Source organism: Sebastes fasciatus, chromosome 12, assembly GCF_043250625.1.
Source record: "Sebastes fasciatus isolate fSebFas1 chromosome 12, fSebFas1.pri, whole genome shotgun sequence".
NCBI classification, from domain to species: Eukaryota; Metazoa; Chordata; class Actinopteri; order Perciformes; family Sebastidae; genus Sebastes; species Sebastes fasciatus.
Window position 1 is genome coordinate 34,313,106 of NC_133806.1, and position 19,183 is coordinate 34,332,288.

General features: G+C 41.3%; 1 protein-coding gene across 1 annotated transcript in view; it reads right to left on the reverse strand.

Annotated features, from left to right (window-relative positions):
• The window catches only part of ascc3 (activating signal cointegrator 1 complex subunit 3), a 220,671-nt gene extending 202,045 nt beyond the window's left edge, over positions 1-18,626 (reverse strand). The window contains exons 1-3 of the mRNA XM_074654885.1: positions 18,484-18,626; positions 17,551-17,685; positions 5,967-6,117 (exon numbers count right to left, since the gene is read on the reverse strand). Coding sequence (XP_074510986.1) covers positions 5,967-6,117; positions 17,551-17,640 — 241 coding nt within the window. The 5' untranslated portion in view covers positions 17,641-17,685; positions 18,484-18,626. The remainder of the gene's footprint in view (positions 1-5,966; positions 6,118-17,550; positions 17,686-18,483) is intronic.
• Between the last annotated feature and the right edge of the window lie 557 nt (positions 18,627-19,183).

Here is a 19,183-nt window from a genome sequence, read left to right on the forward strand (position 1 = left end):
TTTCCTTCTACTGTATGGCAAGTCAAAATATCTGCTGTGAAAAAAGGTCTTTGGTGTGTTCCTTTAAGGACACCAATCAGAAATGGGATTCATACTCAAGCATTTTCCTGGAGCCATACCAACTTTTTACTAAAATTCCTTAAACTCTTAATCCAGCAGATATACAGCATACTGTACTGTGGGTAGACTGGAAGAATGATCTGTAAGCCTTCTGTACTTCAGACGTCCACCTCTTCTACAGACCTGCTCTGCAGCTTGGAAGAGCTGAAGTTCAAGGCTGTAGACGCATTCTGAAACAAATTCACTGACTTCTTGTGCTGATGTGGACAGATCTTTCTGTTGGCAGCGTGTGCATGTGGCGAGGCTCAAGATTTTTAATTAAGAATCACAACTCTTCATTTAGCACAATAAATGTCATGTTTTCTTCGTTATCAGCCAACACATGTTGGTTGTACAACATTACATATGCTTTTGCATGATTCTTCAACAAATGTTTGAGTATGAAATACCTCAGATGATGGCAATATTGGCTTTATGTCCAACACACTTTAATGAAGTCCTACTGTTGTTATCATGACATGTTGCTACTTCTCTTTAAAGCCGTGGACACACATGGAACGTCAGGAGCGCGTGGCGGCTGCATTTCAGCTGCATGTCAGCTGCGTGTCTGCTGCTACTGTCAGCTCTTTCTTTCTACATAGAGTTTGCCTTTTAATGGCCATTTCATAATAAATATAATTTATATTTATGTTAGACAGAAAAGGTAAAGAAACGTGTGGTAATTTGTAAATAATAGTAATAATCCACAATTAAAACTCCGTACTAAATTCATTCATGGAGCTCTCCAAGTCACTTTATGTTCTAGAACACTGTCCGGCACATATTTCAGAATAAAATCCTTGTGTTAACAAATGAAGGAATTCTGTCCACAGAAAAAACGCTTGAGGGCTTTTATTTCTAAATGAAAGCAGGAAGTGTTGATTTAAACCCCATACTTTATCAATTCATGGAGCTCTCCAAGTGACCGCAAGTTCCACAGCACTGACTGCTCATATTTCAGAATAAAAGCCTTGTGTTAACAAATGAAGGAATTCTGTCCATAGAAAAAACACTTGAGGGCTTTTATTTTGAAATGAAAGCAGGAAGTGTTGATTTAAAAATAAGTCTTTACTTTTTTTCATCTCCGTAACATTTTCTACAGATAGACATCGAAACTGTAGTAAAGTCTTGCTGGTATGATGTCAATATACAGGCAATAGATCACTTTCACTGTCTGTGACATATTCTACAGATGTCTAGACATGGAAACTGTATTAATGTTGCTGATATGATGTTAATATACTGTCAATAGATCACCTTCACTGTCTGTTGCTGCTGTGAAACGCGCGCGGCATGCGTCAAAAATAGGCGAGACCTATTCTCTAGAAGACGTGCGTCTCACGCGGGCAATGTGGCTGCTCTAACCTGTTAACAGGGACGCCGAGAAAAAAAACAACAGGTAACGCAGCCGCCACGCGCTCCTGACGTTCCATGTGTGTCTACGGCTTAAGGTAGGTCACTGACACTCAAAGGTTGGTATTTACAGTATATAGAACGTCAAGTTCATTTTCTCAGCAGTTTGTAACATATCAACACATTAGTTTTATTTTTTCCTTTTCCAATGTCCAATCCAATGTTTTTGGTTGTTACCAGATCATTACTAATGCCAAATGTCAAGTGCACCGTTATAATTTAGGTTTAATAGGGTTTCTGGTTAACATCATTGACTCAACTGTCACTTTGTAAGTTGCAGAAATGTGTGTCTCACTCCCATGGGTTAAACATTGGGAGTAGAGAGTGGGTCAGTGCCAGAGACCTACTGGATGCCAAGAGTGTCCATATAGATCAGACATAATTAAAACCCCTGATGATCTTTTAAAAGATTCCACCCTTTAAAGAAAGTGCTTTTTTAAACAGAATGGTTTATAACATACTGTCCCTTTTATCAATAATTCATATCAGTTTTACTCACTCGCTTAATGGTAGAGACACTGGGACAATGTGACCTTGCTAGACACGGCTTGGGGCATTATAACATAAGAAGATGAGGCTGTTTATACCCATATTACCTAAATTAAATATGGGAAAGTGAAAAGAAAGGTGAATGTATCAGTATTGTCCATTAATTCAATGATGAACCAGATAATAGCTCTGCACACCAAAAGACGTAAACATACATCTTTGTTTTCACTTAAGTGTTAAAGGGTCAGTTCGCCCAAACTATGAAAATCACATACTGATTGTCATGCAGGATGTTTTGGTTCTATTTGTACAGGTTTTGAGATGTCTGTCTCTGAGACTTCATTGTAGAAACAATGTCCAAGTTATTCTGGACAATCTTGAGACCTCCCTGAGAGGTTTTCATAGGAACTCAGCGTTCTTGCACCATTTTTAATTTAAAATTCCATACTTTTTAAGACCTTTTTAAAACCTCAACAAATATAATTTATGACCAAAAAATATCAAAACAATTTAATTGAGAGAAAAAAGAAGAACTTCTTAAATTGTTGTGCAATCTCATCATCTGCATTGAGAAAAACACAAGCACCTTATTTGTAATATTTTCCAATTAAATCCATTAGCTCTTGTAGGGGTGGGGAAAAAAATCAATTGACCTATGAATCAAGATTGTTGTTTTTTTTCAAATTTGAAATTGATCCATTAATGCCAGAATGGATATATTTGCTTCATTTGAGTCTATGTGGAGGTAGAAGGAAGTTACTGCATTTATTGTTGTAGTCTGAGTAATGTGACATCATATCTGTTCCGTATCCGTCAACCAAAACAAACCGTAGCCAGCAGCAGCTAGCCAAAACTAGAAAGTATAAAACGTTGGAGGTTCAGCGTGGATACGACCTGCACCCTCCCATGTTAAATCCAGCGTGGTAAACACTACACATCCAGTAAAGGATGGAAACACTTTGGGTTTCACACATTGACAGGAAAAGCAGAGCTAGACATCATGGCTAAAGCTGCATGCTAACTCTGTCACGGACAGGAAACGTTATGGTATGGCGGTAACGTGGCGGTGGAGCCGGCCGTCGCTCTCCTCTCCGTGGTCAAATGGGCCGACGCTACGACTGTAGAACACCCATATACTGCCATTTGTGTTCTCTGCATTCAAATGGCCCCGATGGAGCTGACCATGGATGGATAAAGAGAACAGAGCTGACTGGAGAGCTAGAGACCACCTTGGAGAAGTTAGAGGAAGTAGACACGTGGGACTACGTCCGCTTTTCAAAATAAGGTGTTAACAAAAGGAACTGTATATACAAAATACATCTATGGAAATAAGATTGATTGGATTATATTCAACATATATATAAAACATTACATGTCCCTTATAATTTAAAAAGAAAATACCACTAATCTGTGAGGGAAAAATCAAACACACAATAAATCGTAATATCGAATCGCAATACTTGTAAAATCGCAATACATATGGAATCGGCACTAGGCTTGTCGCAGTAGTCTGTGTTACCGGTGTTACACGGTGGTCGGGCACACACCGATTACATTACGTACCCACCGTCATTTTGCTTCTTTTACAGAAATAAAACCCATTTCGACAAAACGATGGCAGAGGATTTGGTGTCGAAGCGAAAAGCAAAAGCGCCTATTTGGCAATATTCCAGATATAAACCCAATGCTATAAGGGAACCATAATGTTTATGGGGTAATCGCCATGAGGAAGATGGAGCGGTCCCAGCCGGTGTGCGCAGCGGGGCAGCGCCGGGTGGAAACCTGCAGCCTCGCAGCGAAAGCTCTAACAGAGAGCCCAGACACACCGCCATCCAACGTTAAAGATCAAAGTAAGCGCGCTACTCATATTGACCACATCTTTTTTTGTAAAAGGTCCAGTGTAATCGGTAACACCGGTGTTGTCACAAGCAACGCTGTCGGTGTGGACACTACACGCATTAGAGACGCAGCGGTTCAGTGAGGTAGCCACCACGTGCTGCTCAGGCAGGCATTGTGGCCCGGGCATTAGTCAACTAATAGCCATAGAATGTCTTTGACGCTGAATATTTGTTATCCAGTATTATATTATCCATTAATAGATGTATGGAGTCATGTAGCGCAATCGCTTGTGCAAAAACAAGGACAACTTTTTTTTTTCCAGCAAACAACCAACAATTAACAAGTAAACAGATTCACTTAGGAGGGGAGGCCCATTATCAGAAGAAGGGCTGTGTGTCATTTGAACATCTTTCATACCAGTGCCTAATACAACACTTGACTTTTGGTACTGACACTGAAATGATGCTATTTTTGATAATGTGCTTTTCACATTGTAGTTACACATGCATCCTCAGTAGTTCTGTAGAAAAGTCAGTGTTAATAAGAATAACGTTTTTTATGTTCTGCCATTAAAGCAGTGAGGTATTAAATCTGAGCAGGTCTGACAGTTCAGGCTCTGAGGTCAGGAGAAGCATTAACACAATGACTCCATTACAATCCGCATCTCCAACACAAGCTGAGAGATAATCTCAGAGTGACTTCAGACATCTTTTCCCTGGAGAAGCACTTTTTATGCTGAGAGGATTTAACTGGAGGTGAGCCTGGTAAAAGTGAACGGCTGAATATGGCTCCCAATTTCATTTCAAGTCTCAGGAAGAGGCAACTCATCTGAGAAACAAATCACTGACACGGAGTGAAAAGATAGGATATGAGCAAGATAGGATAATGACTGGCAAGGTGGTAAAATGGCAAAAGCCAAAAAAGGGTATGAAACAGGTAAAAACCTCTGAAAGCAAACCATTAAAAATGGACCAAACCCAGAAGAACCTCACCCAGATATTGTCCATCGGCAAGCAGTGGACATTGTGTGACAGGTACAAGATACAGGACAGAAAACTGAGCTGAAAGGAGAGCAGCGGCGCTCAAACCTCCTCCTCACAAACAGTCTGATGTTCACCAAATACCCTTACACCCATTCTACTAACATTTTTGATAATAATACTAATAGTAATAAATAAACAGCATATGAGGGCGCCTGGGTTAGCTCAGTTGGTAGAGCGGGCGTCCATGTATCAAGGCTTGGTCCTGACTGCGGCGGCCCGGGTTCGAATCCGACCTGTGGCCCTTTCCGCATCCACTCTCTCTCTCCCCCCTTTCCAAGACTCTATCCACTGTCCTCTCAATAAAAATGGAAAATGCCCCCAAAATGAGGAAATGTTGGGTTTTCATCAGCAGCAACTTAACACGACTCCTATGCAGCTGAAAAGCGAAACGGTATATATATATATATATATATATATATATATATATATATATATATATATATATATATATATATATATGTATATATACATATATACTATATGTGGACATAAGAAATGAACAACTAGCCTGATGTGTAGCATAGGCCAGGGAATCTTTGGGCACCTTCTCTAAATGTTATCTTGCTGCTTTCCTCAATGTCTTTGACTAAATTGATTATTTTAATCAAGAAATTGCCATATTTTAGATGTCAAGTTATACTAGCCTATTATATTGCAGTTCAGCATCCAGTGTTGAATTTTATCATTGAAAACATAGACTAGTACGAGTCGTAACAAAGGTCCGTAGCCCTAACATATGTTCTTAGACATAATAATTAAAATATAGTTAGAAATCTGAGATGATTTTTCCAGAGCATATAGAAAATAAATCTCATGTGTAATTTGAGTGACCTGTCCTTTTAAGTGGACCATTATTAAAACCAGACGAAGTGCTCTTCCTTTAAACTCACAATGATTTCTAATCCCGATCTACCAGAGGCATAAAACAATAACATGATCATTTCAGCACCTGCTAAGTGTATCAAGCAGTCTAAAAACAGAAAACGGCAGTCTGTTATTTTTAACCGTGTTAAAGTGAAACACAAACACATGAAAATAGATTGAAAGAAATGAAAATGGATTTGAGGCTGAGGAGTTAATTACCAATTTCCTTGGCTGCCAGAAGGAGGCTCTTCAGTTCCTGACTGGCAGCTTGCTGTTCAGCTTTGTCCTGATGCTCAGAGCAGAAATGGACAATCTTCTGCCACGTCAGACCCTCTCTGGCAAACAGCTCCTGTCTCTTCAGTCGTTTGGTCTAACATGAGCGACAGAGAGAAATACAATTACATTTCAAGAAGGAGAACAGCAGCACTTAGTGCTCTTACAATCACAGGCATTTCTAATGGCCCACATAGCCTTGGATAAGACTAATGTTCCCCGACAGTTTGCCAATGTATTGTGCAGATATTTTACCAAAGCAGGACGTGGTGCTGTCAGTGTGATAAGTCAGTGAGATAGTGTAGTTCATCTGACATGTATTCCTGTCAAATTAATCCAGACTACACCTGCTTTCTGTGCCATGTATTCAACCCAAAATGATTCTTGTACATCATTTTGATCACACTGAAGAAGTTTTGTTGCTGTTTATACCACTTAATTCATTCATTTCATGTCTTTATCCATAAGGACAAGGCACAGCAGCATTTCTGTAAATGAGCTGGTGTTAGCCAGCCGGCAAATTCCAGGCTTCAAAAACACTGGATGCTTTCCTATAATGCAACTCAATAGCCTCTTTTCATTAGACCCCCAATGCCTGGTAAATGCTGAAGTCTTCACTAAACTCTACACCCCTCTGGCTTTCTGTTAAAACTTTGAAACAGAACCTGGTGACATCATCAGGGTTATTTTCTCAGACATGACAAAGGTCATCCAGAGCCACAGAATACATTACATAACTGCTTTTACAGGTTGAGTGGTACACACTGATCATAATGTGTAAAATTGGTGGAGTGCTCCTAATACGCCCCTATAAAATTGAGCTTTGTTGTCATTGAGGGCAGATATTCATCCCAACAAACCTAGAGAGCCCCTGATGGGACTGAAACGTTAGGGGCTCCAAGGAATAGAAGTTGGGTCTCATATGATTTGTGTTAATGTATTGATTTCATTCAAACATGTCTAACATGACAACTTCTAAGGATAGATGTTTAGTTAGTATTATCACAGTTAACCATTTGTGTCAATATGGCATTTTTCTCAGGCAGAAAAGGGGAGCGCTTCAACCCAGGCCTTCATCAAAAAGCATTCCCACTGCGCGTGGGTTTTGTTTCTATGACAACAATATCTTGACAACATATCACCACTCTAACTGCCATTGTGTGATAGACTAGCATCATCCCTTTGCTGTAAATTATGTATTTGGGCTATTATCTTTGTTTGACATTGTTTTTTCACCATGAGCATCAACCGGAGGATTGCCTGAAAAGGAGCGTCGGTGACGACACCAGCACCTTTCTGAAAAGTTCAACTAAAGTTTCAACAGTTTCAACTACAAGCGGTCAGAGCAGACGCACAAAAAAGTTGGAGCGCACTAAAAGAAGACGATGGGTGCAGTGTTTTCTCTCTAGGCGGCCACAGCATATGCCCAGTGCGTGTACATTGCGGAACCTCTTCTTTTTTATCTCGGCGTCCATGTTAACAGGTTTGAGCAGCCACACAGCCCACCTGAGCTGCGCGGCTCAGGCACAGCTCGGCTGCATGTCAGCTGCATCTCTTATAGAGTTTCGAGGTCTTGCCTACTTTTTCTGTGTGTGTGGTGCTGTGGTTCACAGGTTGACAGTATATTCACATTACTACCAGCAACATTACTACAGTTTCAATGTCTATGTCTGTAGGATATGTCACAGATATGAAAAACAGTTACAAATGTATTTTTACCTCAACACTTCCTGTTTCTTTTTCAAAATATTTTTTTATAGACAGAATCCCTACATTTGTTGACACAAGGCTTTTATTTTGAAATATTTGCAGGACAGTGTTGTGGAAAATGCAGTGACTTGTACGGCTTCATTAATGAATAGAGATGCACTGATCCACTTTTTTCAGTTCCGATCTAATTCCGATACCTGAATTTGGATATCTGCCGATATCAGAGCTCTTTTTGCTTAAAATTTGCATTGCAATGAATTTTGTATTAAATGTATTCCAAAGCAATTTATTTGAACTGTAGGTTGAGAAGGCTTCAAATACAAACAGGTGTCGGAGTGCTCTGGTAACTCCTTTAATGTTTTGAAAAGCTTGAACAAATCAAGTGCACAGCAACTATCAACTACTAGTAGATTTATATATATGAGTTCAAAAGTCATAAGAGAATTTCAAAGAAGAGTGCAATGGCAAATTGACAAATCCTTCATAAGGTTTTCAAAGGGAATATTTGAAATAAAAGTAGCTTACAAGAACTGTGTAGAGAAATATACTGTATATCTACATTAATAAGTTCAAAACAACAATGTGTGTGACTGCTTCTTCAATCTGCATTGTGATGTTTTTATACACACAAATTCATTTTGATCAAGTAATAAAAGGCGAGGCCAGAGGTCTGTTTGTGTCAGACGTTGAATAGAGGATGTGGTGAGAGGTTGCTATGGTTACCAAGCAGAGTAAATCAACTGGAATAGTAGTACGACCAGCTAGATTATTAATACCTGCTAGAAGTAGCCTAAATGTTGAATGGTTCATTGAGAGCACCGCGAGTGACTCTCACCGTCCGTTCAACGAGCTGACAGACCGTCACTGTGATAAAACAACCTTTACTGTGAAAATACAAACGATAGTAAAGTGTTGTATATAGGGCTGTTAACGATTAATCGATGATCGAATTTGATCGAGCACATGAAATTTAATCCATCTACTATCAAATAAAAATCTGAAATATAAACAACGTGTAATTACATTCTAGATATCAGTTAGGAATGCTCACTTACAATTTTTTTTCAGACCGATAACAAACCCCTAGTTAACCGATTATTAACCGGGTTATGCATAAGTGCTGTGGTTGTAGTGTCTAACAAGCCGCCCAGCTGCAACGATAAGCCGATACACAAACAGGTTAAACCATCATTTATCACCAGCTACAGTGTTTGAGCACAACAGACAACCGGGAGAGTTCACCTGTCCGGGAGAGTTACTGTAGCAGCCATGATGCTGCGTGAGGTGTCGTGGACACATGCAGCCTCTTTCCCAGTAAAAGTGTCCACCGCATCATTTAGTTTAGCTGCCAGGTTGTCAGCTGTGTGTCAGCCCAGCGTAATGTTAGCGAGAGACAGAGCGCGTGTGACGATGGTGAGTATGAAGTTATCAGTAACGTTATAGCTGTGAACGTAGCAGTGCAGTGTGTGTACAATTTATTTGTCGGTGAATAAATGCTACAACTCCTCAGACCCGAGCCATGCTCCTGAGTCTTGCTGGCCAGCCAGCAGCTCAGGCTCCCTTAAGGTGGGCTGTTAAGGTGGACCAGTTATTCTCCTGTAAGTGACAAGCTGCTCCTCTGAGTTTCTCCTTATTAATACATTTTTAATATTTCTTTTAACCGTTTAAATGATAGCATTTATTGGTCAAAATTCTTATTATCGGTTAATGGTTAAAGGGTTAATTATTAACATCCCTAATATCAGCTGAATGGTGTATTTTCAAAGCATGTTTCAATGACTCGTACTTGCAACCAGGGGGCGCTGGGTGAGGCGGTGCAGGTGGCCTCCCCGAACCCACATGTTGAAGGTGATGCGCCCGACAGAGACGCTCAGTGAGCAGCGTCGGGAGCTGCATCTGTGCATCAGGCCTCCGCCATGGCTCTAGCTCTGATAAATAAAACAGGACTCCCACTTCTAGAGAGTGAGTACCTGTAATGGGTAATTTTAACTTTCAATTCAGTTCAATTCAATTTATTTTTATATAGCGTCAAATCATAACAGAAGTTATCTCGAGACGCTTTCACGTTAATGATGCTACCTCTAAGGCTGCATCTGAATTTCTAGATATTACTAAGTCTTTTAACTTTGTACAACATGTTTCTGGGTCCACACATACAGCGGGGCATACTCTGGACTTAGTTTTTTCACATGGTCTAACTATTGGTAATGTTAGCCTGGCAGATTTCCTTGTCAGCGATCATAAGTGTGTTCTTTTTGATGTTTCTTGTAATTTGGAACTTCTGCCCGATAAACGTTTGTCTTGCAGGCGCAAGGCATCTTTAACCATAGCACAGCTGAAAACTTCACAGCTATGTTTGACCCTGATGTGCTGTTAAACTGTTTTGATGTGGAGACCTTGGTCCAGTTATTTAAAGAACAATGCTCCTCTGTATTGGATATAGTGGCTCCCTTTAAATCCAGACAAGTCTCCAATGTCAAATCCTCACCTTGGATTAATGAGTCAACCCGCAGTTTTAAGCGAAAATGTAGGAAGACAGAGCGCTTATGGAAAGCCACCAAACTAGATGTCCATCGGCTGCATCTTAAAGAACTTTCAATCAATTTTAATGAAATGATGAGGGCTGCTAGGTCTACTTATTTTGCCAATCTTATTTCAGTTAAAAAGATAAATTCAAAATTTCTCTTTGAGACTATAAACACTATTGTCTCTCCTACCGCCCCACAAATGCCGGTGTTCTCTAATACTGATTGCAATAACCTTCTTAAATGTTTTGTGGAAAAAGTCAGCGATCTCAGAGCAAACATCCTCCCATCATCAATCCATCACTCCATTGGTGCTTCCTGCTCGATAATCCTGAACTCCTTTTCTCCTGTTTCCTTGGAGGATATCACTACATTATTGCACAAAATTAAGCCTCCATCTGGCCCCCTGACATTATTCCCTCATCTTTGTTTTTAAATGTTTTTAACTCAATTGGCCCCGCTATTGTAGCCATGATCAACCTCTCCCTTTCAATTGGCTCTGTCCCTAGCCATTTCAAACATGCCATTGTTCAGCCTTTGCTGGAAAAAACTAATTTAGACCCTTCCCTCCCAACTAATTATAGGCCTATATCCAAGCTGCCTCTTATGTCCAAACTGTTGGAAAAAGTTGTCGCCGAGCAGCTTACAACTATCCTAGACACACATAGCCTGCATGACCCCTTTTAATCGGGTTTTGGTAAACTGCACTCAACAGAAACACCTCTTATTAAAGTCACTAATGACATTATGATGGATGCAGATGATCGGAAATGCTCATTTTTGGTGTTACTTGACCTCAGCTCTGCCTTTGATACCGTCGATCAAGTTATTTTATTAAATAGGCTAAACCAGCAGGTGGGTATTTCTGGGTCTGCCTTGGACTGGTTCTCATCCTATCTTGCTGATAGGAGCTTTCGGTCTCAGTGGGTCAGACACAGCCCCTCTGTCATGCAGTGTCCCACAGGGTTCTGTTCTGGGTCCTCTGTTGTTTTCTTTATATATACTGCCTCTTGGACAGATTATTAGCCAATATAGCAGCATCTCTTACCATTTTTATGCCGATGACATTCAACTGTATTGTTCTTTTAAACCTGAGGAGAGAAACCAACTCTCCATTTTAATTGAATGTCTGGATGTCAGGATGGCTGACAACTACCTTCAGCTAAATTCAAAAAAGACTGAAGCACGTATAATTGCTCCCGAAAATCTTATTCCGGATATAAAGCAGAATATGGGGTCTTTAAGTGCTTGTGTCCAGCTTAACCTCAGAAATTTAGGTGTCATATTTGACCAATCCCTGTCGCTGGACAATCATGTCAGCCAGCTTATTCGCTCTTGTTTCTTCCAACTGAGGAACTAAATTAAGATCTCTGGTGACCAAGGCTGAGATAGAGATGATCATTCATGCTTTTATTTCTTCTCGTTTAGACTAATGTAACGCTCTTTTTACCTGTTTAAATCAAACTTCTTTGAATCGTCTTCAATCGGTCCAAAATGCAGCTGCTCGGCTTTTAACTAGACATAACAAGAGATCCCATGTCACCCCTATTTTATCCTCTCTGCACTGGCTTCCAATGCAATTTCACATCCATTTAAAAATGGTTCTAACCTTTAGAGCCTTGCATGGTCAAACACCCCAGTATATCACTGACCTCCTCCTCCCGTACACACAAAATCGGGCTCTTAGGTCTTCTGACCAAAAATTACTGGCAGTCCCCCAAAACCACTACAAAACCCGAGGTGACCGTGCCTTTCAAGCTGTTGCACCAAATTATGGAATGCCATCCCCCTATCGCTGCGTTCCCTAGAGTCCTGTGACATTTTTATGAAGCAGCTGAAAACATTTATATTTAGACTATATATAACTGCTCCATTTTACTTATTGCTTTTATTGGCCTTTTATTGACTGTTTTCTGAATGTGTTACTTGTTTATGTGTCTCTGTCCTCATTTGTTTGTTTTGCTGTGATTTTAGTTTGTCAGCCCTGCGCTGTCATCGCGACTCTTAAAGGGACTATTTGTAACTTTCAGAAATGCTTGTTAACAGCGACACCTGTGGCCTTGAAATCAACGAAAGTCAGCGTCGAGCTTGCGCTTGCTCGCTCTAAATAGACATGAACGAGCATCGCTCAAAACAGTGAGGCGACACACGTCAGCTAAAAGCACAATATCACTCTATATTTCAGCTGCTTGGCAGTAATGTTAGCTGACCAGACGAAGGTCTCTCCATGAATCACTGCTGATACTGTGTTTGCTTCTCCTGCCTCAACGCAGGCTCAGGCAGCGGGGCTCCTCAACGAGTTACGTTATCGCCGGTACCCGGTCGGTAACGAGACGACAACGTAACACGTGGAGGAGCCCCGTCACTTCACAAGACACGGAAAACCTCTGTTGGTCTGGAGGAGCTGCAGCATTTATTTCTGCACAAACGTCCCCTGTACATTCACTAGATATTCTCAGAGCTAAACCAACTCTTCTGCAGTGTGGCGTAAGCGCGCGTTCACGTCTAGTGGTGGAGCGAGTACGCGAGAACGCGCGCTCTGTCTTGAGTGAAGGTAAGCAGGCAGCGGAGACGAGGCTCCGGCCACACGCGAGCGCGCATATGCGAAAGCGCATGTGTGCCGACCCGCTACATTTATATGCTTAATAAGTTACAAACAGTCCCTTTAATATTTGATGTATTATTTTTATTAATGTAAAGCACTTTGTGATTTTAGTTTGTCAGCCCTGCGCTGTCATCGCTTTAAGCCATATTTGTTGGTGTTTCGTTTTTCAAAAACAACATTCACTGTGGTCAAAAACTGTTTTCTACCAGTACACATCTGCATTAGGGATGTTAATAATTAACCGTTTAACCGTTGACCGACATTAGGAATTTTAACCGATTAATGCTATTGGTTAAACGGTTAAAACAAATATTAATAATTAATTAAAAAGCTGAACAAAACTTAGAGGAGCGACTTGTCACTTAAAGGAGGAAAGCTGGTCCACCTTAACAGCCCAACTTAAGAGAGTCTGAGCCGGCGTTGCAGATACAGGAAGTCAGCTCGTGTCTTGAGCTAAGCAGTTGTAGCATTTATTCACCAACAAATAAACTGTACACACACAGCACTGCTACACCAACGTCCACAGCTAGAACGCCACCGACAAACCCACACTCACCGCCGCCACACACACACAGTCTGGCGGACACTCGCTAACATTAGGCAGCGCTGACAGACCATATGTATTTGACAACGGCGGGCACGAGGGCAGGAAGCCACAAGCAACACTACATCTGTGAACGTAGCACAAACACACAGGGTCTGTCGAACACTCGCTAACATTACGCCGGGCAGACACACAGCTGACAACCTCTTAACTAAACTAAATAGTGCGGTTAAGTGGCCGCATGTGTCCTCGACACTACACGCAGCACCGTGGCTGCTAACTCTCACGGACGGGTGATCTGGAGACTAGGTTATCTGTTTTGCTCATACAACACTTGTTCGTGCCACACTTATCTTGTCGGGTAACGGTTAATAATAGTCTAGCAGCAATCTAACAGCACCGTCGGGACACTGTGAGTCTGACATATTTGTTAGGTTCTACTCTCTTGTTGCAGTGTTACATTTAGTTGTTTTTGAGCAGCTCTTATAAAACTAGGCAAGGATGTTAGGGTAGATTACTTTTATGAGCGCGCTCCGCATGTAATCTGATATTCAATCTGTTTATGTGGAAATAAGGCTTTGATTGAGGAAAAAAAACGCATCTGGTATTGTGTGGTATACGCACAATTTGTAAAAAAAATTTAATTACGATTAATCGATTGATTGATCATTGGTGTTACCAATGATTGATTAAGGAAAGGGCTTAAAATTTCTATCCCTAGTAGACCTGCTGCGGTGGTCGGTTGTACCGGTGTTACACGGTGGTCGGGCACACACCGATTACATTACGTACCCACCGTCATTTTGCTTCTTTTACAGAAATAAAACCCATTTCGACAAAACGATGGCAGAGGATTTGGTGTCGAAGCGAAAAGCAAAAGCGCCTATTTGGCAATATTCCAGATATAAACCCAATGCTATAAGGGAACCATAATGTTTATGGGGTAATCGCCATGAGGAAGATGGAGCGGTCCCAGCCGGTGTGCGCAGCGGGGCAGCGCCGGGTGGAAACCTGCAGCCTCGCAGCGAAAGCTCTAACAGAGAGCCCAGACACACCGCCATCCAACGTTAAAGATCAAAGTAAGCGCGCTACTCATATTGACCACATCTTTTTTTGTAAAAGGTCCAGTGTAATCGGTAACACCGGTGTTGTCACAAGCAACGCTGTCGGTGTGGACACTACACGCATTAGAGACGCAGCGGTTCAGTGAGGTAGCCACCACGTGCTGCTCAGGCAGGCATTGTGGCCCGGGCATTAGTCAACTAATAGCCATAGAATGTCTTTGACGCTGAATATTTGTTATCCAGTATTATATTATTCATTAATAGATGTATGGAGTCATGTAGCGCAATCGCTTGTGCAAAAACAAGGACAACTTTTTTTTTTCCAGCAAACAACCAACAATTAACAAGTAAACAGATTCACTTAGGAGGGGAGGCCCATTATCAGAAGAAGGGCTGTGTGTCATTTGAACATCTTTCATACCAGTGCCTAATACAACACTTGACTTTTGGTACTGACACTGAAATGATGCTATTTTTGATAATGTGCTTTTCACATTGTAGTTACACATGCATCCTCAGTAGTTCTGTAGAAAAGTCAGTGTTAATAAGAATAACGTTTTTTATGTTCTGCCATTAAAGCAGTGAGGTATTAAATCTGAGCAGGTCTGACAGTTCAGGCTCTGAGGTCAGGAGAAGCATTAACACAATGACTCCATTACAATCCGCATCTCCAACACAAGCTGAGAGATAATCTCAGAGTGACTTCAGACATCTTTTCCCTGGAGAAGCACTTTTTATGCTGAGAGGATTTAACTGGAGGTGAGCCTGGTAAAAGTGAACGGCTGAATATGGCTCCCAATTTCATTTCAAGTCTCAGGAAGAGGCAACTCATCTGAGAAACAAATCACTGACACGGAGTGAAAAGATAGGATATGAGCAAGATAGGATAATGACTGGCAAGGTGGTAAAATGGCAAAAGCCAAAAAAGGGTATGAAACAGGTAAAAACCTCTGAAAGCAAACCATTAAAAATGGACCAAACCCAGAAGAACCTCACCCAGATATTGTCCATCGGCAAGCAGTGGACATTGTGTGACAGGTACAAGATACAGGACAGAAAACTGAGCTGAAAGGAGAGCAGCGGCGCTCAAACCTCCTCCTCACAAACAGTCTGATGTTCACCAAATACCCTTACACCCATTCTACTAACATTTTTGATAATAATACTAATAGTAATAAATAAACAGCATATGAGGGCGCCTGGGTTAGCTCAGTTGGTAGAGCGGGCGTCCATGTATCAAGGCTTGGTCCTGACTGCGGCGGCCCGGGTTCGAATCCGGCCTGTGGCCCTTTCCGCATCCACTCTCTCTCTCCCCCCTTTCCAAGACTCTATCCACTGTCCTCTCAATAAAAATGGAAAATGCCCCCAAAATGAGGAAATGTTGGGTTTTCATCAGCAGCAACTTAACACGACTCCTATGCAGCTGAAAAGCGAAACGGTAAAATAAAGCAGAGATACAAACAGGAAGCAGGAGATTCAGTTAGAAGCTACAAAAGTACTGAAAGCTGAACACACAACGTCTTTCTCTCTGGTCTCCTGCACACTGGTTGAGGGGGAGAAGGGGGTCGTTGGCTATTCTTTAGTTTTAATCCAAACAAAAAAGGAGAGCCGGAGAACATGAATGAATGAAGTGATTTGTAAACTGTGTGATAAACAAGTCAGGACTAAAGATGGAAATGCCACAAATCTCCGCTCATCTTAAAACTCACCACCCAGAATACGCTAGTCTGCCACTGACTCCCTCCACAGAGGGCAGCAGGACCAAAACTCCTCCCACGGTGAGCAGTCAGCCCTCAATCAGAGGTAACAACATATAAACGGTGGAGAGACTGTACGAGGACAGTTACTAGTCACCAGCTGATTGATCTGAGTTATTAATCTCAGCATGTTATTGTGTAAAATAGCGCTAGCTGTCTATGCATTGTGGCTACTTATGTACTGCAATGTATGTGTCTCCAGTCCATAGATATTTATATCTACGTTCATCTCTCTTAAGACAAGTTTAATGAAGAGTGCAAACATTTTTAAAGCTCATTAGTCTTTTAGCTTTGACATGTGTTCAGAGTTTAAGTGTGTGACTTCATAGAGGTGGCAGACTGTTGGCTTTGGCTGGAAAATGCATCACGTTGTAATGTGTATAATAATTCAGAGAAAAATAAGATAAAGTCACTAACAGGTGTGCAGAATCTCTTTTGTCATGATCCCCTGCAGCGGATAATAAATCCAGTATTGACACAGTTTTGTATGAGTTGAGCTTTATATACACTTCAGGCATCTAAGAGAGAAGGAGTTTTTTCAATAGACATCTGGCATACATTTAGTGTCTGATATATTTCGATCACCAACAGCAGGAATTTTCCAGAATATTTCCAACCCTTTTCAACCCAAGTCTGAACTGCTTCTCCGATGCTTGAATGGCTTCAGAAACCCCACACCTGTGTGGAGGGGTCTGTGTCTGACCATTTCTGTAACTCTACCAAACCAACGATCCGACATTCACACCCACTTCACGCTGTGATTGGTCAACTGTGGGGAGGTGAGGAAGGAGCCAGGGTTTGAACTTCTCCCTCAGCTCTTTTTTCAGAACTACAAAAACTTGATGTACTTCAGTTTAGGGTTGGTATTAAATATCACAACATATATTGTGAGGTAATAGAAATTTGTCAACTGAGATTTTATCATATCTCTTTATTCCTAAAACACCTCAACATTAGCCATTGCCTGCAATGGTGAGGTAAAGGGCAAGCAAAGATGAGCAAGCAATGAGTAGTGAAACAATTCCTGTCATATATTTCTAAGAGATTATGTTTGAATAAATTGGTATAATGGTGAATGTAATCAATTTCATACACCTTTGGTTACCTCCATCCTGCAAGGAGAAATTAAATTCCAGCATCACATCCAGTGGCTGTTTAGTGGTGGAACAGAATTTTAACATAAAAGTAGAATAAAGAAACAACACTGTACTGCTGTGAAACGTTATGTTGTTGTTTTTTTCTTTGGGGGGGTTGCAAACTAAACTCAACATTGAAATCAATGTTGTGACAATATGAATTCCCAATGATCCACTAGCTGGCCTCACCTTCAGATCATAGAGCTGCTCAGTAAAGTCCTCCTTCTTGCTGACATTGGAGAAGGAGCGCAGTGCACCTGTGAGACGGGGAGGAGACATTGTTCTCTGATGCTCTCATCCACACACGGCTTCTCCAGCTTCTTTCTATGGCAGACACATACAGTTACAAATAGTGAACGGAACTTTCATGGCAATATGGTTTCTACATGACAAGCCTATCAATTTCACAGCACGTGTCTATCTAAATACATGCTAAAAAGCTGTCAGTTTAAAGTTGTCTTTCTAAACGAGTCACACACATAAGGTAGGACATGATTAGCACGTTACACATCGTTGGGGTCTTGTGTTGTATTTGGCATACAATGAACCCCTCAGAAACACCTAACATGAGTTAAAGATCTGAGTGGACTAGCTGGAAGGCTCACTGCGAGGAGGAGAGTTCACGTTGTGTTGGTTGAAGAGTAACTGGGATATCTGGAATAAACGTCGCATGACTTGGGACACAAATACTGCTTGGTAGATTGAAGACTGGATACTATCGATTCATCCAAGACCCCAAATCATCTTGAAAAACAGAATCTTCTAGTATGCAATGATGTGATCAAACTAGCTGCTTTTAACCACCATTCTCTCGACAGAGCTAATATACCACGACTTACTATTATTATTATTATTATTATTATTATACTAAAGATTGGATTATCTTCCGCCACTTTTACTAACTTCAAACATGAGAACATGAAAGATGCTCACTAACGTTGGAGAAGAGTCGGTGTTGTTGCTAGCTAATGTTAGCTGCCTTCCACTTCCCTAGCCGTAGCACTGTATTACTGTACTGTTAGCTTTGGCACTGTGAGGAACTGTTCATATGAACGAACAGCGACCATGAGGAGATGTTAAACTATAGATATATATAAACTATATGTCAACAGTGTACTGAACCTTCAGAAGCTTCCGCAGAGTGGACTCTGAGGCGCGTGAGACTGGCCTACCGGCAGATGTCAACAGAAGTCGCGTGTAACCTAGGAACTATGGGTATTGTAGTTTATACGACAAATACATGTCTCGATTCAGCCTAAAATGACTACATTACCCATGTATACACAGGAGTGTTACGTCACACAGTGAAACGGCGTACACCGGAAGCAGACAGGCGAAGCCGCTACATCATGGATGTATTAAATGAAAACAGGGAACGCCAGTGGTTGCTGGAGTTGATGCGGTGCCACCAAAACTGGGTTTTGCGCGTCGAAGTCTTCTCCGTGTTGTGGAGTTGTTCGCAGCCCCAGGGTCCTTTTACACAATCCTTAAAACTACTAACTCCACACAGCCCGAGCGCCCCTGTGGATATAACGAGCGCAACCACAAAGTGCTGTAGGTGCTAGAAAATGAAAGTTATTGAGAGCGACTGCTGCTGATGATCAGGCCAGTAGGCCAGTAGGCCCCTACCTGTTGAACATACTGCAGTCATATACGGTACATATGCTGAGATGATGTTGCATAAATGTTTTTCATGAATGTTGTAATACCTTATCCACAGAGGATGTTGTCAGTCGTTTTACAGAGCAGGGTTGTGCAGGGATAGTAATCTGGTTTCATGATGAACTTTATGCTACCAGCAATTTAGAATTTCTCACCAACA